Here is a 23604-nt window from a genome sequence, read left to right on the forward strand (position 1 = left end):
AACATAGGTTTTATACTGCTGTGATCCACAGGACAATTTTTCTTGGCTGATGATGTGCATAAATAAGGCACAGTACCAAAGTAGACTCGGCAGCATCACTTTGACCCAATCTCCGGCTCCCTGATTTTGCTTTTGAAGCACAGTAGTACCAAGGCAGTGATGGAGCGGTAGACAGGTTATCAATCAGCCCAGCAGGATAGAGATTCTGGATTTGATTGTGGCTCTTCAGAGTGTTTATGATTTCCTGTGAGCAATGTGCCTTAGGGAGGTGGAAGGTGAGAAATAGGACAGAACATGTCCCACACTGATCCCATGAATTCATAGGGTACCATGAATATTCACAGTATCAGTGAAATTGCTCAGCTTGTTTCTGGAGCAGCAAGCAGGTGTCAGTAAGGGAAGGCAGGAGCCGCTGTCTATGTTGCATATGGGCTCCTCTCCAGCAACTGGAGTCTGGCGTAGCTCAAACCTGCCTCCCCTCCACATGCATAAACCACAGTGGCTCTGTATGCCTCTTTCAAAACTAGTCTTCTTTCTCTCCACTTCTTTAATCTTCAACCCTTTCTTCAGAAACTAGCCCCATTTCTCTAGCATGCAGCTACAGTTTCTCCCTATTCTTTATTCTGGGAAATTGAAAGGTGCTGCCTCATCACATTACCTCCTCCACAGAAACCAGACCTTTGCAATACAGAGGTCTACCATAATTGCAGCACAGTGGTTTACTGCACACTGGAATATCAGTCTGCTCAGGAAAAGAAGAAATATGGACAGACTGAAATGGTTTTCTTGGCTGAAAGGGGGTCGGTGAGTGGGGGTGGATGACATTTTTGGTAAACTGCTTGGAGGGAAATTGGCATTCTCTGAAATTTACCAGTGAGAGACCCCTCAACCATGATTGAGGCCCTGTGAAAGAGGTATCTGTCTCTGCCTTGCAAGGGGAGGACTGCCATCTTGCGTGGAGCTGGAGTATAGCAGGAAATTTCTCCCCGATATCGCTGCAGCACAGTAAGCACGACCTCAGAGAGTTGGTGCCACCTTCCTCTTCACTTGGAGGCTGTAGTCTCCTGCTCATGCCGAGGTGGGCCTCTATCTTTATGTCTGAGAACGTTTTGAATCTCGGTACAACCTTATGCACGTATATAGTGAAGTCTCAGTGAAGTCTGCCATAACAGGAGTTTTCGATGTAGAATTCCTTTCCTAAGACTGGCACCTAGCATTTTAGGAAAAAAAAAAAAATCAGGTAAGCATTTTTGTTCAAGTGAGCACTACAACCACTCCAGTATAATTATTAGCTTTTGGTAAAAAACCTCGCTTTCAAGGGTGTATGCAGAATCTTGTGCTGTAGATCTTCATCCTTACAAGTGTTCACACCTATAAGCAGTTAAATCAACAGACTTATTCTATACTGTAAAATGACTGTGAATTAGGTGGACTACTCTGCCAAACGTTGTGAGTTGAAAATACATCCTACCATCACCTTTTTAATGGCTGTATCTCCTCACAAACTGTGTATGTTCAAGAGATCAAACATTTTCAGAGGCATTTTCAAGATAGCACAAAAAGGGTACCTGCAAGTTTTTAGAAAGACCCGAAGTAAAAATGTTAAGTAATTTTTCATATTAGAAAAAATAAATATTTTTCTTCTTTATCTTTCTCCTATTTTTGCTTTGCCATTAAAAAATTAAAGGAGGGTCATCATGGAGATAACACAAAAAATAATTCTGTGAGAAAAAGATGCCTTCTTCTCAGACATTTAAAAAAAAAACTTGCAAAATATATGTATTTAGAAAACATACGAATACTGACAGCAAGAATCATTGTCAGGTTAAGACATTAGCAGATGCGAGAATTTTAAAATGACAGTCACTACACAGAATCAGATTCATAGGAAAGTCCGGGTTAGACAGGACGGTGGAGATTACCTGGTCCAACCTTTCATGGTAAAAGCAGGCCCTATACAAGATTGTCTAAGACTTTGAACAGCCAGACCTTCAAAGTCTCCCTAAAAGTCTCTGTGAGGTTGAGTTTGAGGTGCTGCACAGTCCAACAGACCGGTGTTAGACTCCTTAATGAGATACTCTTCAGTTCTGAAAGAAGAGTCCTGGGGATCCTATCCAGTATTTCTATCACTGTGTAAAACCTAATTGGCAGGGCACATGTTTTACCTCTACACTTTTTTAAATTATGAAAATTTCACTTATTTGGATTTGAAAGTCAGCCTTTAATTGTGGTTGACGATGCCTTGAAAACATCCTGGTACTTTACGAAAGGCAGAGTACGACCAGAAGCCTACGTGTAGCTCGCGCTTTGCACCTGGACGCGTCACACCTGAGCTGCGGTCCTGCCACGGCGTGCGGCTGTGCTTAATGAAGGGACAAGGTCCGGGAGGCTTCCCTGGAGTGTTTCTATAGATTAAAGTGAGGGAAGGGAAGGGAAGGGAAGGGAAGGGAAGGGAAGGGAAGGGAAGGGAAGGGAAGGGAAGGGAAGGGAAGGGAAGGGAAGGGAAGGGAAGGGAAGGGAAGGACGCAGGTGTCCGCCCCACCGGCTGAGGCCGATAGCGGCCGCCCTTTTTTCTGCCACCCGCTGTAAGACGCGGGGCGTTCACTTGAAGCCCGCTACGGAAGGCAGCCTCCCCGCTCCGCCCGCGTCGGCCATCAGCCGCCGAGCCGCGGCCCAGCCCCGCTCAGGCGGCGCAGCCCGGCCCAGCGCCGCGGCCCGCCCGGCTCCGGCGGCCAATCGGCGGCCGCAGAGGGCGGGGGCGGCGGGCGCTGACCTCCGGCGGCTCGGCGGCGCGGCCCGGGGACGACCGGCGCCTTCCCCGCGAGGTGAGCGGGGCGGGGCCCGGCCGGGCCCGCGGAGGCCTCCCCGGGTACGGGCGGCGGGGCCGGCCCCCAGCGAGGGGCGGGCGGGGCGGGCTGGGTCCCGGTGCCCGGCGCCCGGCACGGCGCCGGGCGGGGCGGCCGGGAGCCACGGGTAGGGTCAGGCCCGGTGGGGTCAGAGGTTTCCCCCCCGTGCTAGGTCTCACCTGCATTGTCTCTTCTGCGCTCCAGGACAACATGGGGTTCGTCTTCTCCAAGTCCATGAACGAAAACCTGAAAGCTCAGCAGGAGTTTATGCTTATGAACTCGCGGCTGCAGGTAAAGCACACGCGCCTTTGGTGCCCACGAAGGTCACCGCTCAGAGGCTGGGCTGGGGGCTTCAGGCGTTGGGCATTGCCCTCCTTCCGGAGTTTAAGGTGCTCTCTTTGAAGTCAGCTAATTCAGATGTGTTCGTCTGCCACAGCCGATTCAGGTGCGTGAAGCACCACAGCCCTGGATCTCATAACTTTCTGGAAGTCTGTGTTAACAAGTTGCAGAGGTAGAAACCACGGTAGCCAGACTTCCCCTGAACAGACCCCTGAAGCCCAGCTGAACTACTCCATTGTAAAGCTACGCGTACATGTTAAACCAAATCAGCAACAGCATGGTTAATAAAACACAGATACTATTCTTCTAAAATATGCGAATAAATTATGCTTCAATTCTCACACTATACAAACTCAAACAGCTCTCTTTGGGTTCAGTAGCTGCAGTTATTCCACATTACTGGGAAGCCACTATGTGGATTTTCATTTGTTCTAGAAACCGGAAAGGAAATAGGGATTAGGGGATCACATACTCCTTTTCATAAAATAGTAAAATGTCAGATGAAAAGGAGAAGGAAAAACAGTTGGATGAAGGTTCAGAAAGCTAAGCTGAATAGATGGTACAATGTAGCTGAAGTTACAGCTTTGTGATTTGTTGCCAGAATTTGTGCTCTGTAGCTTGTTCCTGTACTAGACTACAGTATCAGTAGCGCCATCCAAGTAGACTTAAGTAGAGTTTGTCGCTTTAGTTTTGCTTTTAAGTTGAATGCAGGTAAATTTAAAATGTTTAAAGTAGTGATGGTTGAATTTTCTATTCATTAAATTGTCAGTAGGTGGCATACCAGTTTTCAAAGCTGCTGAGGTACATGCTGATCGTAGGTTTTGTAAGGTTGCATTTAAACTGAACTCTGGAAGTGACACTAGAAATGTGGCTAGGAAAGAAAGCATAAAAAAATAGTATAACAAAATACTAGATAACTGACTTTTTGCAAGATTTGCAAAAATCACTTTTGTCTGTGCTGGATTATAGTTTTCTCAGATGCAACTGCAAGATTTGTGTGTATGGTTTGGGGCTGGTTTTTTTTTTTTTTTTTTCATACAGAGGTAGGTCCTTCCACTCCTGAAGCTTTTGGAAATCCAAATGGTGGGAATGTGTTTAGTTTCAGAGAATGATGATGAAGTGGAGGCTTGTTTCGTGATCTGCTTCTCTGCTGTGCAGAATGAAAAATAGAGTTGAGAAAACAACTTGAATTCAGTCTAGCTTTTGTAAGGTGTTGGGGTCTTTGGCAAACACTATTTGGCCTTTTGACCCCAGGTGAGTAACAACTCTAGTTCTAGCCCAAATGTTCAGACTAACGTTAAAAATCAACTTCTTTCTCTTAGGAGAGTTACGAAAAAAATCCCTTTCATGATCACACACAAAATCTTTGCAAGTCACTCTTTAGGAATTCTCTCTGTGCAGCATTTCATCTTTTTGAAAATACCATTAGGCAACGTAGTAGGTTTCTTTCTAACAGCAAGAACGCCTGAACACATAGTCCATGTTAGAAAACCTGCACCTATTACAAATGCATGAAATGGTCAGTTATGTCAGGTGCAAATGATGCAGTGGGCTCAAGGGGAGAACTAAATGTTGTGTCAAAAGGGATGGAAAAAAGTAGTTCTGCTCTGAGCTTAGGGAGGAAGAAGAGAAGACTGCCATGTGTCTTTTGCATATGTGAGTACAGTGTGAGTAAAACCTGTGGTCTCTCTGGAGTCCAGTGTTAGACAAACTGCTTTCAGGCTGTGTGTGGAAAACGGTGTATCCTGATATATTTACTTTTAGACAGAAATTGTAGCTAGGAATTCACAGAGAAGTTAAGTCGTGTTAGGACCAGCACGAAATAGGTTACCTTAAAACATTAGATATTCTCTCATGTATTTGGATTTGAATGCTGTCAGTTCTCCCATCTTCCTCTGAAAACCTTTGTGTTTCTGAATAAAATAGAAGCTTTCACTTCAAGGAATATGATATATTTGCTATGAGAGGTTCAAAAATACTTGTTTGTTTTAAATGTGAAACTGTCCAAAAGCAAGATGTGGGGTCAGAACCTCATGGAGCTTTTCAGTTTCTGAATGTACTTTGGAGAGCCCTGTGATTACAGTGTTGGGGGGAAGGGACACTATTCTTACTCAAAGACAGCTGGGGTGGATCAGGAAGTCACCAAAAACTGTCACAGAATGCCCTACATAATAACAGTGATGGTGCGTCATTGCTCAGGAATGAACTATTCAAGTCATCGGGTTGACGTGGAGAAAAAAACACAGTGGGTGCTGGTGAAATGGAATCTGCAAAGGCTTCTTGTATATGTGTTCCTTGCATGTCATCAGAGTCATAAAATTCCTGTAAATTGTTTGGAACGGGAATTCTGTGCTGTGAATCTTCATGAAGGAACAATTGGATTAAAAAAAAAAAAAAAAGCATATGCTCTCTTCCAAATGGAGAGAAGAAAAAAAAAAACTGCTTAGTCATTAATACAGGAAGGTGAGTAACATGATAGAATTTGACAAAGAACTCTCCAAATCACAAGCCTTAGTGCATCCTAAATCTGGTCGATTTTAGAGTCAGTCTGGTGTGCTGAACACCCAAAACAGCTTGACTACGTTCAAGTAGGAGAATGTTAAAATGTATCATAAAGTCATGTGCACATTTCTCCCTTACACACTTTTTGGGGTAACTCTGCAAAAATAAGTGATTGTGGCCTTGTAAATTTTATCGTATGCTTCTGGGGAAAAAAAATAAAAGCCAGACTGTCAGGTTGCCTTGATGTTGAAGGACTTACCAGTTGTTTGTATTGTGTCTTGGTGTGGCTCCAGAAAGAAATACCAGTCTCTATCAAGAGAAAACTGTTTGTGATAGAAGTTTGTTGAGACTTCATTTTTATCATAAGCCTGTTCCTTAAAGTGTAACTTGCAAAATTCTCTCTAAACACCTAATATATCAGATCTACAGCTCAAGCCTATCACATGGCCTTGCTAAATGCTTTTAACGTGGTTGAGTGCATAAGAGGAGGTTCCAAATCTCAGGGCATGTATATTGGAGTATTTATTGTCATGAGCTTGGTGAGTGCTCTTAACACAAAATGAGGTACATTCTTTATTTCTTTCTTTGAAGAACTATGTTCCGTACTTCCTGTTCTATTAGATATTTGTCCTATGCCATTTTTTGACAACAAAAATGTATACCCTCAAAAAGTAATTGAAATAACTAGTTAAATTATGAAGCTATTTTCACATGTACAAAGCAACCACAGAAAAAAGACATTTTGAAACTGACAGCTAGGAGTGCAGCAGTATTTGTAGTTGATTATACATTCCTCAGCACAGGTTGGAACACTTTAAATATAACTTTTTTTATTTGGTGTTTGTAGACAGTGACATTCCTTAACCATCAAATGGGTTTTGAAATAGGAAACTCTCTGAATTCACATACTTTGCTGAAGCTTGCTGAAGACTTAATTGTGATAAGACCAGCTTAAGTATGATTAGTGCATAATCTTAAGTACATTGTCTTCAAACAATTTTTAAAAAGTATAAGAAAACTTGTACACTATATAGTGATATTTAGAGTAATATGAAGCAAAATGATGGTAGAAGGTTGTGGCACAGTACATATGAAAATTTTAAACTGAATCTCTTACTGTTAATGAACTTGATTCCTAGACTGTGCAGAGCAAAGCTTACTAAATTTATTTTGCACTACAGAGGAATATTTTTATGTTGATTTGTGAAAGACATTTTAAATGTATATTAAAAGCTCTTAATTCAGGGTATACCTTAAGCTCTCCTGTGAATTTTTTGTTAAACTTTCCCTTGCATAGAGGAATCCAAAAGGCTTTATTTTGTTTTGAATGAAACCCCATCAACTCAATATTATGCCACTCCCTCTCTGTGTCACCCACCCACCCACCCAGTCTTAGCTTTTAGTTTATGCCCTTCTGGGGGCGTATGTGTAAGTTGGAGGTAGGAACCACCTACAAAAGCAGAATTCTGGGTATGTAGGGATGGTCTAACTCATCTAAAGTTGCTGCTTTTGAGGGATATCAAAGGGTAATAAGAGGAGCTTCTACCACTACTTTTGCAGTAAAATGCCGAGGAAGGAAGGTGTGGGCACATTGAATGTGACAGGCAGATTAGTTGCAGCAGACACAAATAAGGCTGAGGTGCTTTGTTGTGGTCTTGCAGGCCTTGTTGTTGAACAAGGCCCGTTCAGCTTCTGCAGTTCATGACAAGAGTTCAAGGAGGAAAGGAAGTATCAGCAGTAGGTGAGAATGGAGACAGGGAATGCTTACTCAGTACACAAAAGTCCGTGGGACCTGACAGGCTGCACCCAAAGGTGCTGTGCAAGCTGACCAATGTCACAGAAAGATTGCTTTCTATAATCTTTGAAAGGTCGTGGAGATCAGAAGAGGTCCCTGGTTACTAGCGAAAGTAAACCCTCACTTTCAAAGGAGGCTGAAGGGTGATCTGGAAACTGCAGGTCAGATGGCCTTTGGTGTCATGGGAAATCATGGAGCAGCTTGTCTTGGAATAGGGATCGGTACACAAGGAGAAGGTAATGACTGGGAATAGTCAGCGTGGGTTTACTGATAAGGGTATATTATACCTGGCTAGCTCAACTGCCTTTTCTGATAAAATCACTCAAGTTGTGGAGGGTAGGAGAGCAGCATCATTTACCTTGGCTTTAGCAAGGCTTTCAGCACTATCTCCCACAGTATCCAAGTCCCAACCTTTCAGTCTGGGTGAGTGGACAGCAACATCTGTAAAAAGTAATTGCTGGATGGTAGGTTAGGAGGATTTTAATTAGTGAACTGTAGTCTACCTGGAGGCTGGTAACAAGTTAGGTACTGACAGGGTCTGTCCTGGGACCTGACTAACATTTCTGTCAGTGCCATGGAGGAGATGATGTACACTCAAGGGCATGGTTGATATTCAGAAAAACATGGACAGTTGGGAGGAAAGGGCTGACAGGATCCTGATGAAATTTTGTGAGGACAAATGCGGAGTCCTGTCCCTGGCCAGGCAACAATATAAGCTGGGTGCTAATGGGAGCAGCTCCGCGGAGAAGGCCAAGGGAACCCTGGAAGTCAGAGACCAGAGCATAAGCCTGCAGTCTGCTTTGGCAGCAGGGGGAATCAAAAGGGGCAGCAATGAGGGCTTGATACAAATACTAGTGTAGCCAGAAAGTTGGGGGGAAACAAAATGGCTGTCAGCTTCTATTCAGTACTTTGTTAAATGCATTTAAATACTGAGTCCAGTTTTTGTCTTTTCCACACGTCCCCCTAGGAAAAATGTAGCTGACAAGGAGAACGCTCAGCACAGGACCATCAGGGTGGCCCAGGTCTGGAGCACTTCTTGGGAGGTGGTCCAGTGAGCTGGACTGATTTGATCAGTAGGAGGGTTCATTTCTGGTGTACAGGATCTAACAACAGCCCCACCAGTAACTCTTAGGAGGCTATCAAGAAAACAGAGCCGGGCTGTTCACAGTGGTGTGCACAGTGGCTGTTCAAAGGAGGGTGAGAGACAGTGGGCATAAATTGAAACAAGGCTGGGGAGACTATGACTGTAAGGAGAGACCTTTTTCCCCACATGGACAGCCCAGCAGTGGAGCAAAAGCCGAGAGAACCTGTGCCACCTGCATCATTGGAGGTTTTCAAGACCTCCCTGAACAATGCCCTCAGCAGCCTGGTCTGATCATACAGCTAATACTGTTCTGAGCAGAACCTGCTGAGCTCTCTTCTGACTTGAGTTACTCTGTGATGCTCTGGCCACTGTTGAAGTAGGCTCAGGCTGTGGCCCACTGTATTTTGTGGATCCTGTGAGGAAGTATTTCCTCACGTCTGCTTCTTGCCAGACTGAAAATTGATGTCTGCTCTCCTCTTGAGTACCACATGCACGGTTCTGCAGTCTGTTGAAATGAGCTCTGACTGGCCTAACTTTTAACGGTGTATTAGGTAGACTTCCAGGTATATTTGATACCGATACAGAGATAGCATTGTAAGAAAAGGAATTCAGAATTAAAGCTTCAGCATGCCCTGCATGCCAGGTTGCCCGCCCAGCAAAAACTAAGCAAAAATCTAGTTTCTGTGGGAATCATTTTCTTGAAGAAGAATTGTACAACCTCCTTATATTTTGAAATACAATTGTTTTAATTCTAAAATATAAATTACAACAATTATAAAAGTTTAAAATAGAAAGTGATATTATAAAATTTGAAAATAAAAACATAATTATGAGACCTGTATAATACATATTGCTATATTAACAGTTAAGTTTCCCAGCACTGCTCTGTATTATGTGTCCAGCTGTAGCACATATATTAATTTGTCAAAATTGGCAATTGCAGTAAAAAGCTACAACCATTATTTAAATACAATTTACTATAAACGTTTTGTTTTAATGTTACAGCAGGTTGGCTCTGGCAGTCCTTCTGGGGCAGATCAGCCTGATAAGAGTGGAAGACTGGAGGGCTTGAAAAATCTAAGTTTTAGAAGAAAGTAATAAAGGCGAAAGGAAAAATCTCTGAAGGTGCTGGAAAGAGGAGGCTAGGTAGTGCTTAGGGCTTATCAATGTTTCTGTAACTTACATTTTGTTTGTTTATATTGGGGGGGGGGAGCAGTTCAAAGTGATTTGGAGTTTTCTTTGGTTCAGTTTTGTTGTTTTTCTTTTCTAGCAAGAGAATTCCTTATCAGACAAAAGGATATAGTTTTCTCTGTGGGAAAGCTTAATTGCATTCAGGAGTCAGAGATAATCCTCCAAATTAATCTTTGATGGGAGCCACATAACCTTTGAGATAATAAACAGGCTAGGGAAATAATATACTTCTGACAAATCTTGTATTTACCCATAATAAAAATGTTTGATTATAACCTCCTGTCTGCAATATGAATCTCTGGATAGTCTCACTCCCCTTCTTCTGCCATCCCTTCTCCCTATTTTATTATGTCAGATTGTAAAGTGCATTCTTCTCCCCAGGTAATCTTGGATAGCCACGAAACAGCCACAGATCTGCTTTCATAGCAGTTAGTTTTGGGAAGTTATAGTTATTAAACTTTTTCCCTGTATGTTGCCTGTGTGGGCATGGAAAATATTCCATACTTTGTGGAGGAAAAAAATGCCAATATCAAGTAAAGCTGGAAACGTGGGGGGTAGATAATCCAGTTCTGACAATGCAGTGACAACGTATCTTTTGAAAAACAAAAGAGAGGCTGATACAGTCTTTCAAAAATCTTTTCCACCTTTTGGGGTCCTGAACAACATAAGTTCATTTAAAGCCTTTGGAAGACTACAGTATTCTGTTCTAATCCTATTGTAATGTAGGCCAGCCAGTGTTACTGAAGCTCTCCTGCAGTTCTGTATTTAATCTGATATATTGATGTTCTTTTTCTTTTTTTTTCCATGCTTTATATTAACAGCTCCTTTGAAGATTTGGAAGTATTGCAAAGTTAAACAGGGAAATAGTGACATTATAAACAAACCATTTTTTCTAGTTATTAAAATTGTTAACTAGCTGGGCAGATAATTTAAAGCACTATTAGGTAAACGCATCCTCTAATGCAATGATGCATATTCTGAATTTTTAAAGATGAAAAACAAATGTAGTAGGTAGTTCTGTAACTGAACTGTTCTTCTGGACATAACTCAGAAGTGTAAAAAACATACCAGACTCTTGCCAGTTCTGTACCTACAGAAATAACATAGTTCATTGAGTTACAGATCACAAGATACTTACTTCTGAAAAAGACTCTCAGATGTCCTTCAGTTCTTGCCTATAGAGAGAGGTGCGTGTGTTGTACACTGAATGTGTGAGCTATGGCACATACATAGCTAGAAGTGAAAATCCTGCTGGTTGCTTTCTGTGTGTGTAAACAGCTATAATGCTGTTAGTCTCATAAGAATACACTTTGGGACATTATTTCACTATAGCATGAATGTGTAAATGTTAATTTCATTAGATCGTGATCTGATATTCCAAAAGAAACACGGCAACGATATTTGTATGTGGAAAAACTGACAACAAATCAGCAGAAGCATAGAAACATGCAACTTTATATCACATATTTTCTTCACTCTAAGCTGTCAGCACTTGGCTGGAGGTAAAAGACAATGTGACTCCATTACTTTCCAGCCATGGTTGTGTTTTCTTAAGAAATTTGCATTGAGTGGCAATAAATGAAAGGAATGAGGCAGTTTTCTCAACAGTTCATGTTCAACATTTCATCCTTAAATAGGAAATGAAAGTATACCCGTACCCTATATAGGAAGCTTCTTGATAGACCATGTCTTAAGACCAAATGACATTGCATTTTTTTCTGAATTAAAGTAGTATTAATAGTAAAATAAATAAATAGATAAAATCAGGCCTATTATAAGAAGTGATGGAAGAGGACCAGAATATTTGAATTTATATCCAGACACTCAGCAGTTTCTCAAAATAAAATCGGGCCATCATTCAGTGAAATACTCATTGCATAAAATTGTAGATTGGAGGATTGGTTTAGAATTCAGGTTGTCATGATGAACTGCAAAATGCCTGAAATAATAGGAAATGGAATAGAATGAATGCTAGTCTGGAGCATTACATCCAGGAAGGAAAAGTTAAATAAATGAATCAGGTATAAGTGATTAGACTCCGGGAGCTTAAATAAAGAGCTGTATATTATATACTGTATAATATACTGATATATAAATATATATATAAACTGCGTCAACAACACAAATTTTCAGAAAAAGCAAATGTCATTGTGGATTTATTAACCAGGAGTTAAAATTACTAAGTTTTCACGGCTGATGACTTTGCTGGGAAAAAAAGATTTTAATGCTTCTTTTAATAAGCAGACAAGCTGTGAAAAGTTCAGAGAATGGTGGTAGAAATACGAAAGGACCTATGGGGAAATTTTGGAAAAATTATATTTGGATGATGCTATAAACACATCTGTTACGTATTTAAAGCATGTATGTGGTGGTGTTTTTATTTTAACCCCTCCCATATTCAAATGTGACTTTCTAGAGACCTTATTTTCCATCCATTTACTTTTCAAGAAGCAGAAGTTTCAGTGGTGAAGTTCGTGACAGTATATAGTGAAAGAGGCACCTTTTTTAAACATTTGTTCAAGTGAAATGAGATTGTTTGGATTGCTTGTTCAGCATAGATAAATACAAGCAGCGTTTGTATCTGTGTATTTATGAATCACAGAATCACAGAATGACTGAGGTTGGAAGGGACCTCTGAAGATCACCCAGTCCAACCCCCTTGCTGAGCAGGATCACCTAGAGCACATTGCAGAGGAGGGCATCCAGGCGAGTTTTGAGTATCTCCAGAGAAGGAGACTCCACAACCTCTCTGGGCAACCTGTTCCAGTGCTCTGTCACCCTCACGGTAAAGAAATGCCCCTCATATTCATCCAGAACCTCCTGTGCTTCAGTTTGTGCCTGTTGCTTCTCATCCTCTCGCTGTGCGCAACTGAAAAGAGACTGGCTCCATCCTCTTGATACCCTCCCCTCATAAATTTGTACACAATGATGAGGTCTCCCCTCGGTCTTCTTTTTTCCAGGCTAAACAGGCCCAGTTCTCTCAGCCTATCCTCATGCAACAGGTGCTCCAGTCTTCTAGTCATCTTTGTAGCCCTCCTCTGGACTCACTCCAGTAGCTCCATGTCCCTCTTGTACTGGGGAGCCCAGAATTGGACACAGCACTCCAGGTGAGGCCTCACCAGGGCAGAGTAGAGGAGCAGGATCACCTCCCTTGACCTGCTGGCAACACTCTTCCTAATGCACCCCAAGATCCCATTGGCCTTCTTGGACACAAGGGCACACTGCTGGCTCATGGTCAGCCTGCTGTCCACCAGGACGCCCAGGTCCCTCTCTGCAGAGCTGCTTTCCAGCAGGTCAGCCCCCAGCCTGTACTGGCGCTTGGGGTTATTCTCCCCTAAGTGCAGGACCCTGCACTTGCCCTTGTTGAACTTCATGAGGTTCCTCTCGGCGCAACCCTCCAGCCTGCTGAGGTCCATGAAAAAGAATGTTTTTGTATTTATATATATGCACCTTTCTTAAGTTATTGCTTTTGTGAGATTTGAATTGAATAATGGAATATACTGTTCTTAAGGTATATAAATATATAACTTTTTTCTCAACTTCCTTTACTAGTGCAGATACTGAGCATTTTGTGAGGGAGAGATGAGCAAGTCCTGACTTATTTATCAGGCAGCTCAATGATCTCTCCTGTTTCCCCTCTGCTCAGGTAGTTTTAAACTGGGAAAGAATTTGTATTTGAGGTGTAGGTCTTAATATGCACGATTTTTATTTCAGTTCAATACAAAATGCATTAAGAGTCTAAAGAAGCTGTTACAACATACGTCATTAGAAGTTTTAGGACAAACTAGACATTGGGTCCCATTCTGTTTTAGTCATTCTTCTTATGCAAAAGTGCAAAATATTAAATAAAACACCAGAGGAGGGAAAAAAAAAAACAACTGTGGAAAGGAGAAAACATTCATGTCTGTCCTTTATGTGGTAGACTAAGAGTTTTTCAACTTAGACAGGTAAAATGAATTGACCTAATAAGCCTATTGTTTTATTCTTGGTAGGGACCTGTATGTTGCCCATGTTCTTAGCCTAGGACAAACTTAAAGCTTACTCCTATCATATTTGAGCAATGAGCTAAAAGTATGAATGCAAAAGAGGAGTATCAGAAGGGGGAGGGGGAACTGCTGTCTGTTTTATTTGAAGGTGAAGTATAGTGTTGTGTTCTTTTTTTCTTAATAAATTCAATTAACCTGTTAGTCAACATACTGTAGATGGTTATTCAACATACTGTGGATGGTTTATCAGCTGATCATAAAATAAGGTGGCTTTTAAAAGGCACACATGTAACTATGTTTTGGCTCTTAGCAGGAATTAAAATGGCTAATAATGGAATGGTTTGGGTTGGAGGGGACCCTTAAATATCATATAGTCCAACCCCCCGTGTTAAAATGCTGTCAAGTTTCTGAACAATAAAACTCCTTATGCTTTATCACTTTCATTAATCGAAAAAAGGAAGAGAACTGAGATGTGCTTCTGCATAGGTGTCTTTATATAGACTCCTTCCTGTGACTAATGCAACTTTGTGTGATGACGTTCTTTCTATCTGCAGATTTGCCAATTTATCTTTGTTAGTTAAAAATGACCTATCATGATGATGATACCTGAAAAATTTAATTTTTCTTAATGTTTTAGATACGGAGTAATTTTCTGCCATTTTTTTTAGTTCCTTAGCCTTTTTCCACTCTAAAGTTTTCACTGAGAATTGGTCTAAAGGATTATTATTTTTTTTAAGTTCTATTACAATAAAAACAATTGTTCCCTTTCTTCCCTGCGAAGTAAAATGTAAGCAAACTTTCCCTTTCTTGACTACTACCATCCTTTTCCCTTTGGGGTGGGAAGTAGCTACATTTGTTTTCTATTGACAAGATACTAGTAGCATTTATGGCATTTCTAATGCATTTGTCTTGAAGCATTAGAAAAATTGTTTTGCCCTCTAGGTGATCTGGGCTTAATTCAGGAAATAAATGTTCTCTGGTAACAATTCTATATCCTTATTAGTTTGCGTGCATCAAATGGAACAGAACAAGATGAATGATATCTGTGTTGAGGAAGATTAGAGCAATCTGTCTCACAAGAAAAAAAAAGCCATTTTGTTTGGAATTAGCTGCAGTGATCAGGCAGAGTATACAATACTCTCAAAAAATAAATGCAGTGTTTTACAAAGAGCAAATATTAATTGATATTTCTAACATGCAAGCAGTACCAGCAAAAGATGCAGAACAGACCGATTGTTCCACCAGTAATGAGACAAGTGTTAAGTTCATCTCTTCAGTGGAATCAGTCTTGCCAGTCTTTTCTCTGAAGAATATCTGTGACTAGTACATCTTATTATGAATGCAGCTTATAATTTGTCTTGCTCAGAGGTGCACCTTCATCCAACCCTTACACATGTAAGGCTTAGGTCACTGGGGGGATTTACCTTGTTTCAAAGGAAAAACGCCTTCTGAAGCTGCTTCCTTTAGCGGTATGAGTTTTCTGAAGTTCCTTCCTTGTTAATAGAGCAAAGTTACCATTTCAGTCTTCAGTTACATCCACTGAAGTCAAATCTGGCCATTTGCATATTCTTCTATGAAAAAATATTTTATGAATGCTAAGTTTGAAAAAAAAAAAAGAGGGGGGGGAGCTCTATCAAGCAGAACTTGTTAAGAGCTCAGGATGTAAAATGGGTAAATAAAGAGATCTTACACCTATTTTAATTCTGTAACAAAGTGCTGTAAAGAGAGCAGCAATGAGTGATTTTGCAAGAATCTGAAATGGATAGGAAGAAACATCATGTTTGTAGATTTTGTTGGTATTGTAACAGCCTTTCATACAACGGTATCATTTTGCAGCCATTTCTTCTGGTGTTCATTTTTGATTCAATACCAAATCTCCGTTTCTTTAAAAACTACAATGAAACAAGCTATAAGAGGCCACAATGACCATACTTAGAGAAATTACTGAGGAATGGATATAATAAATGGACTAGTTCCTACTTATTCAGCTATTAGTCAGATTTTTGAATTACTTGTATTGTTAACTGTCTTACATTGCTTTATCTATATTGCTATTTCAAGCTCTCTTTTGACGTAACTGTCTATCCAAAGACTTTGGGTTGTCTTTACAGCCCATGTATAAAACTCCTGAGATTTTTAAACACTGATACGGTGTCCAAAAACTTAGCTTACTCTGCTAAGATTCTTCAGTGCAGGTGGAAGACACCCTTCTACACTCACTGTGCGTTCTTTGCTCTAATGCCAAGAAGCAGAAGCACAGAAATACTAGGCTACTACCGAGAAACCTTACTTTTGTATAGCAGCCCATGGACTGGAGCATCTCCTTTGCACAGCCTAAAACTTCAGATAGATTTACATGCTTCTTAGGTTACTCTTTTTAAAAGGCATGTAATTCCGTTAAATTATTGACAATAACAGAAGCATATGGGGTATTTTTTCAGTGCAGGTTACATTCTGGCATCTGGCTGATGTTTTGAGACCCCTTTTTGCTTGTAAATATTTTGTGATGTCTTAGCAATTGGAAGCTTTAAAAATTGAGTTTGCTTTTTAGAGAGTTTAATTTCTTGCAGTGCTAATAATTTTAATTGCTCTGCGTACTATAAGTGAAATATATTTATAGGCAGGCTTTGAAGCTGCAGGATAAAACATTTAAGTCTGATTTATTTTAACTGTTTGATCTGGAGGCCTATTTCCTAATACTTCTATGTGCATGTTGGTCATAGAACTGAGCAAATGCTGTGTAATTATTACAAGTTATTATCTCTGTATTGCACTCTAGTGATTTACTACATAGGTGTAAATATAGGTATCACTATTCTATTTTCGATTTATTTTTGCTAAACAGGTATTTGTAGCAGCTTCTATTTTTGCACATTGATTAGGTAGGATGACACCTAGGACGAGTCACATAAGCCTTAATCTTTAGTCTGCCTAAGAAATGACTAGTGCATTTCTACTGTAAGGTGTTTATGCAGTTATTTAGCTAAACTACGTGTAGACCAACTTTTCTGTATGCTTTGTAAGCGGTTTGTAGGTTTTTATATGTGACCATCATATATTTGAAAATTTGTCTCTCTTTTTCACCTTGCCCCTGAGTACTCAGAAATTAGAAGTCAGAAGTTGTTTAAAGAATGCTTTCAGACTCTCTGACCATGGAAAAGCTGTCAGTGGAAATAACCTTCTGTTACAGCCACAGTAGCCGTGGCCCCTACACCTCTAACGGATGTGCAAGGGATTAGGCTGTAACAGAGCTGTAAGTTCTTTTAAAATGACTGTAAGGATACTGCAGTTTCTTCATGTTTCTCTTTTGTTAAATTTATATTGTGAGTTGTAGAACTTAAGTGGAGGCGTGTGTATATTTACCTGGCTGATAATTCCTTCTAAGGTAGATTAATTACTTTCCTGTCTGAATATCTATATACAGGACTGTCAGCATAATTGTGTCTTAATGATGGTGACATGAAATGCAGTTCCCTAAGTAGTTCAGCTGCCTTGGGCTGCTCTCAAGCTGACTCTTTGCTCTGCTCGCTCTTCTGGAGGGGTTGGGGAGAAGGGCATATCCGCCAGGAGAGCCATTAAATGTATTGCGTAATGGAGGCTTTATCAAGGGGTGGTTACTATGTCTTCCTCTCTCCAGATATGTCAAGCAAGTGGTATTTAATGCACCTAGACAGCCAGGAGGGAGCATTTTGCACTGTCTGCGGCTTCCACTGTTGAACCTTTGTACACCACCTTGCATCCTATTCATTTTGCTTTTGCACATCATCCTAATACAGGACCAAAGTAGTATTTGTTCCTTCCTACAGCGTGTGAACGTGAAACTGAAAGGCATAAAGAAAGAGAGAAAATAAGCAGTCTAAAGCATCAGAAATTTCCAATCTTACCTACCAGTGCCGATGTAGCTTGCAATCCGAAGAGGGATGTTTATTTTATTTTATTTTTTTTTACAAGTTGTCAAAGTTGATTAAATTATTTCAGATGAGAATTTTCTCCCACTAGATTTTAATCAATGAAATGATGGCATACATGCTCTTTTCTATGGTTTGACATCATGGTGTGAAGAATAATCAATAGAAACGATAAGGCTGGCTACCACTGACTAGTGTATTAGCATTATCAGTTTCACAGTAACTGACCTTTTCCCTCTCCGCCTCACTTCTCTTCATCTGTCATGTTTCATTTTGTCAGATTGATTTCCTTTTACTATAACAGTTGGTATGTGTCAGACTTCAAATGCTAATCAGCTCTTACACAGTGTTGAGAAACCACTAACTGTATTTTTTTTTAAATGGGAAAGTTAATTCTAATTTGGTCCTCCTGAGAGTGTTATAAAATATAAAATGTCACTTGCTACTAGAACCCATTTTATTTTGAAATACTGAACTTGATTTTTAAAATGATACCATCAATATTTATTACCAATAAAGAAGTTGGTACTTTGATTTAAGAAAGCCTGTTTGCTATGGATTTAAACTCACAAAAAAGTGTCACTTTTTTTTTTTTAATTATGATACTCACTTACTTTCATATGTGTCTTTAAAATGTGGTCCGATTCTTGTAGGACACGATTTCCGAACAGTAACAAAAAAGCATACTTGGGTGTGTACCCAAGCATCCACATCACAGCTTTAGCTCTCTTGTGCTGTGCAGAGCAACCTGAGTGGGAAGCTTAGAGCACCTCCCTTCTTCCCATAATAAATCTGCACCTGAGTCCCTTTAAGCTGTATTTTTTATACAAGTGCAGTGGTATAAATAGTCCCTGTCAAAGGTTTTTGGCTATATCAGTGGGAAGCCTAAGTGTTTAAAGTTAAATATAATTTATACCCTGGGAAATGGCACTTGAACAGTGGAGTGTTGTTCACCTTTGTGCATGATACACCACTATAGCTTTTTTCCTCAGAAGTCATCTTAATCATGTCAGTGACATAATGCTAAGTAAGCCATAGCACAACTGCTCTAAGTATGAATAATAAACTTTTTTTTTTTTCCCCCTTCTGATCTTCTGTAATGGGAAAAGAAGTTATCTTAAACTTCATTGCAAAGTCTTAAGGGTGTGGGACCTGGCCTTTGTCATAAAATCTACATGTTAATAGGTCAAAAGTCTTCTCTATCCTTTCACTATGACAGCATGGCTGGCATTTTCAATAGAACACATGTGGAGGAAAATAAGACACAATTATTAAGAAATTAACAGGTGAAAATGGGATATTGATTTGAACTGCAGTCAAACACGATATGGTTTTGTATCTTTCATCTAATTTGGAATCATCTTTTGTGGTGGGTTCCTGAATCTTTCCCTATATAGATCTGCCGTCAAGTCCTGACTTGCTTTAGGTTAAAGTCACAGAATCAGAGAGTGGTTGAGGTTTTGCCTTATGATCTACCAATAGCTGTTTGCCACTGTAAAGTCAGCCTATCAGGCTATCCAATTCATGCAAAACTGTGGGAGCTTAAGATGTTCAATTAAGATTGGCGTATTGAATGGGCAAGCACCAAAGTATTATGCCTGAATGTCCTAAAGATTGAAGTACACAGGGACTGCTTGAGTTCCCTTGCAGATGCTTAAATTCTTAAATGAGAGCATCCAAAATGAATTTAAGATGTATTTACACTTTCACTGCCAAACATTGCTAATAGAAATCTGTTTTGTGGGCAGACGGTGGGTTATGCTCTTAGGACATGGTCATCTGTGTGGTGCTCTGCCTCCTATCTGCTTTGTCAGAGTCTGACAGAGGGGCATGCTCTGAATATGTGTTCCTGTGCTTGGAATGTGCCAGCGGCATTGGCCCATGTCATTCAGCAGCGCACTGGCTAGAGCACTTCCCAAGAGCTCAGACATTCTCCAAACTGATTTTCCTGCAATTATTCCAGGAAGTTGTGTGATGAAACTCTGTGTTCTGGGACAACTTTGGCCTTAGCTGTTGCTCAGTTTCCACTTTTCTTTTTACTTAAGTAAAGCTTGAAATCCGGTGAGGCCATTGCAGAATTGCCATGGAACACTAAATCTCTCCATTACTCAGGTTTCCATTACAGTCCTACTGCTACAGTACTACAGCCCTTTGTTTTGGCAGGATAAAACTTTGCCAAGTGACATGACCGATATTGGTGTGGAAGAAATGGGAAGTAAGAATGAAGATGTGTAGAATAAAGGAGGACAGAACAAAGGGTATTTCTGGTGTTTGGGAGATGTATTCCTGGGTTTGGCATAACATTGCACAGATTCAAAAAGATAATAGAGCATCTTTAGTGATATTTGTGTATTTTTATTTGATTTTCTTCATATAACTTTTTACTAAATAAAAATCAGTTTAACTACTTACCATCTCCAAAAACATCTTCACACTTTCTTGGTACAAAATTTTATGTACAAGAATAGATCTCATTTAATAAAATTTTCACTGTAACATTGTGCAACTTGAGTAATAGCAAAAATTAAATTATTAGTTTAGCTAAATGTCACTTGTTGAATAGAATGTAAACTTTTTGCAGCTTTCTGTACATGAAGATTCCTATGAAACATTTTCTTCCTGATTATGCCACATTTTCCTGCATACACATAAAATGCTTGTCTTAACATTCATCAGTCTAAACTTCCCCGCAAAAGCATCCTTTTTAAAGAAATGAATTTAAATACAATATTATGTTCCATAGAGGCAAGATGCTATGTCCACGATGAAGAAGTCTGCTCAGAGGAAAGGAATTACGAGGGTTTTTCTATGAAGTTTTCCTGCTTCTTTTTGGATGGGGCTACCGTGTAGAAAGTTGAAGGCTTTACAAATAGGGAAAAAAAATATTCTTCTGGTTAAAAAAGAATATGAAAAATTGTATGAGTATGTTATCTGACTGCTGCTCATAAGGTACAAAACAAGTTGTTTCCATTTATACTGTTATTTTCATAAATTACTTATTTGTATTAAATATACATGAAAGTAGCCTTGGGCTTTTGAAATTTGATAGGAGAGGCTCCTACAGAAAGGTCTTTGTGTGACCTCAGTGTCTGTGACCTGGTAATTATCTTTTTTTAAAGTCTGGGGTTATAAAGGGCTGCTGAGCAGTAACTGAATTATTTTTTTAAAGAGGTCATATTTTAGTTTACTCTTGTAGATTTAAAATTAAAACTTTTATTTATATAAAAGTTATTTATATAAAAATTTTTATTCCATGTTTACTTCCCACTACTATCCATGCATAATAAACTGTCGAGTTTTGTTCTCCTGCTCCAGTAAGTTTCCTTTTGTCAAGACCTATATTTCATAAGCATAACCTCGTCCCACTTCCTCCCCATGTATGTCTTCAAATTGAAGCTTATTTACGGTACTGCTGTGCGTTTTGGAAGCGTAAACTCCTCATCTGTGCCAGCAAGCAAACAAAGGACCCTTAGTACTTTTCACACGTGTGCAAACTACACACATCATCAAACTGAAGGGAAAAATAGAGATCATTACACTGATATTACATGTCATTATTTTATCTTGTCACATCAACCCTCAGCAATTTACCAGGCTTAGGATATTTGGGTCCACAATGGGGCTAATTAACGGGCAGTGTGCTTGCTTACTTTAGAATTTCCAAGTCTCTCGTGGGTGACAAAATAAAATCTAATTATTTTGATATTTTATTAAGTGGTTTGTCAGCCGCTATGTAATTATTTGTTCTGGAAAAAAAGTGATCTGAAAATTATGGATGTCAGGAAACTAGAGCCTGTTGATGATATTTTTGTGCAAACAACAATTGCAATGTAAGTCTTGAGGAAAGAGATGAAACAGTATTGTGAGACTACAGTGAATGTTGTTTTTCCTACTGTGTACAATTATATGTAATTAGATCTGTCCTTTTTTTATTATGCTGTCTAAAAAATTAATTCTACCTATCTAGATACTGAATGACCTTGTAAATAAGATAGCAAGATCAACATAGTCTGAAGAAATAATTAGTAACAATTTAACAGAAAGTGTTCTGTTCAGGCTAAATCAATAGTAATGGAGATGAATAAATGGTGGAAACCTTAAGTAATTACAAATCTTTTAAATTATTCTTGAATTAGAAAGCAGAAGAAAAGAACAGATTTAATTACTTACTTTACAGATGCATGAGGAGTGAACTTTCTGAATTCTCTCTTTCTTCTTTCTTTTCTAGAATACATTTCTTTAGGCAGCTGGTATTCAGTTTCGTGTACCTTGCTGGACTTTTACGCAACTCACTTAGCTAAGCTAGGCATACCAAATCAGGTACTCTGCTTTTTCCCTAAACTGAGTTACAAATATTAACGGGAAGAAGCAGACTTCTTATTGTGTTAACTAACTTATATATTCAAGTTTCAGACTGCTTATTTTCGGCACAATTCCTATTTTTGGCAGCACTCTAAGGAGGAAAAATGATTGTGCTTTTTGGTGTACAGTAGAGAAGAACTTTTAAGAAATACTAAATTTTTAGTATTTATTTAATGGAAATAATAGAATGGCTCAGATTGAAAGGGACCTTGAAGATAATCTGGTTCTAACCCCCTGCCATGGGCAAGGATGCCAGCCGCCAGATCAGGTTGCCCAGGACCCCGTTCAGCCTGGTCTTGAACACCTCCAGGGATGGGGCATTCACAGCCTCTCTGGGCAAATATGAACCAATATATTTAGACAGAACATCTATTTTTTAAAAAATAAATAGTCTGTGGTTTGTTTTTTTATGTTTCTGTACCATGGAAGGTTCTTTGATCTGTTAATATATTGTCCAGATGGTACTTTTTGCATTATTGTTTTTTATTTTGGTTCCAGAAGTATTTCCTCAGGGACTATTGTGATGTATTCCATTAGCTTTAAAAGGTGTGATATCTTCGCAGTCTTTTTCTGTATTTATAAACTGTGCTGTTTTGCAATATTATCCTGATGATGCATCATTAATGAGAAAAGAAATTCTCAAAGGGGAAAAAAGTGTCAAGGCTGACCCTAAAGACACATACTGACAGCTACAAGCAGAAAAAAAACGGAGAGCAGGATGGTACCCTTTGGATCACTGTGGAAATGCAAAGGTCAGAGAACCTTAACCTAGGGAGTGCCAATGAGACTCAGGGAGCTCACAAAACCTAACGCTGGTATTTTGATTTTCTTGACCATGTGAAAGAGCATTAGAAAGACTATACTAAAGCATTTGCTGGTTGACCTTAGTGTTTTCTTGGTGTAAACTCTTCATAGATCATTCTTAGTCAACACCTATGAATGACTGCAGTAAAAGAACAAAAAGGAAACCGTCTTACTTAACGGTTTGGATTATAGACCAATGAGAGATTGACTAATCTTTAAAATAAATGGATGACTTAATTTTGTTTAACCTCTCTCCTTTCTTTTAGCTGGAAAGGCAACTACTGATGCAGAATCAGATGAGAGAGAGACAAACAGCCATGCAGATTGCTTGGACACGGGAATTTCTTAAATACTTTGGGACATTCTTTGGACTTGCTGCTATAGGTTTAACAGCGGGGTATGAAGTTTATTTTCTAATAAAAAATGTAAATAGATTACAATTATATTTTTGTAGTGCTGGATCTTCCTTTTGCATTTTATCTGGTAGTTATTTTTATCCAGTAACTGCTCAGAGGTTGATGGAATAACTAAGTGACTCTGTTGATTTCTGTCTGCTTCTGAATGTGATTTAGTTATGTCTGTACTACATATTTATATATTATGTCTGTACTACATACTTATATAAAAGCAGAGACCTGTGACCTGACAATAAAATGATATAGCTGAACTACTAAAAATTTGATGTAAAACAAAAATCGTGTATGTAACAGGAGGGATTTTTGAAAACCATACTATTTTCTTGTCTGAATTGTGATTTAATGAACTAGTCATTAGGTACAAATACTCC

General features: G+C 39.4%; 2 protein-coding genes across 3 annotated transcripts in view; one reads left to right on the forward strand and one right to left on the reverse strand.

Annotated features, from left to right (window-relative positions):
* The window catches only part of LOC310889319 (programmed cell death 1 ligand 1-like), a 19780-nt gene extending 16534 nt beyond the window's left edge, over positions 1-3246 (reverse strand). The window contains exons 1-2 of the mRNA XM_083816599.1: positions 3026-3246; positions 872-1210 (exon numbers count right to left, since the gene is read on the reverse strand). The gene's annotated coding sequence lies outside the window, so the exon portion shown is untranslated. The remainder of the gene's footprint in view (positions 1-871; positions 1211-3025) is intronic.
* PLGRKT (plasminogen receptor with a C-terminal lysine) overlaps positions 2642-23604 on the forward strand; it is a 27281-nt gene continuing 6318 nt past the window's right edge. Inside the window, exons 1-3 of one of the 2 annotated variants that reach the window (XM_083816604.1) lie at positions 2642-2825; positions 3051-3137; positions 23084-23214. In XM_083816604.1, the coding sequence (XP_083672730.1) occupies positions 3057-3137; positions 23084-23214 (212 nt within the window). In that variant the 5' untranslated portion in view covers positions 2642-2825; positions 3051-3056. Of the gene's footprint in view, positions 2870-3050; positions 3138-23083; positions 23215-23604 lie in introns of both variants that reach the window. The other variant, XM_083816605.1, reaches the window with a different exon arrangement.

The sequence above is a fragment of the Anser anser genome (assembly GCF_964211835.1).
Source record: "Anser anser genome assembly, chromosome: Z".
Lineage (NCBI taxonomy): Eukaryota > Metazoa > Chordata > Aves > Anseriformes > Anatidae > Anser > Anser anser.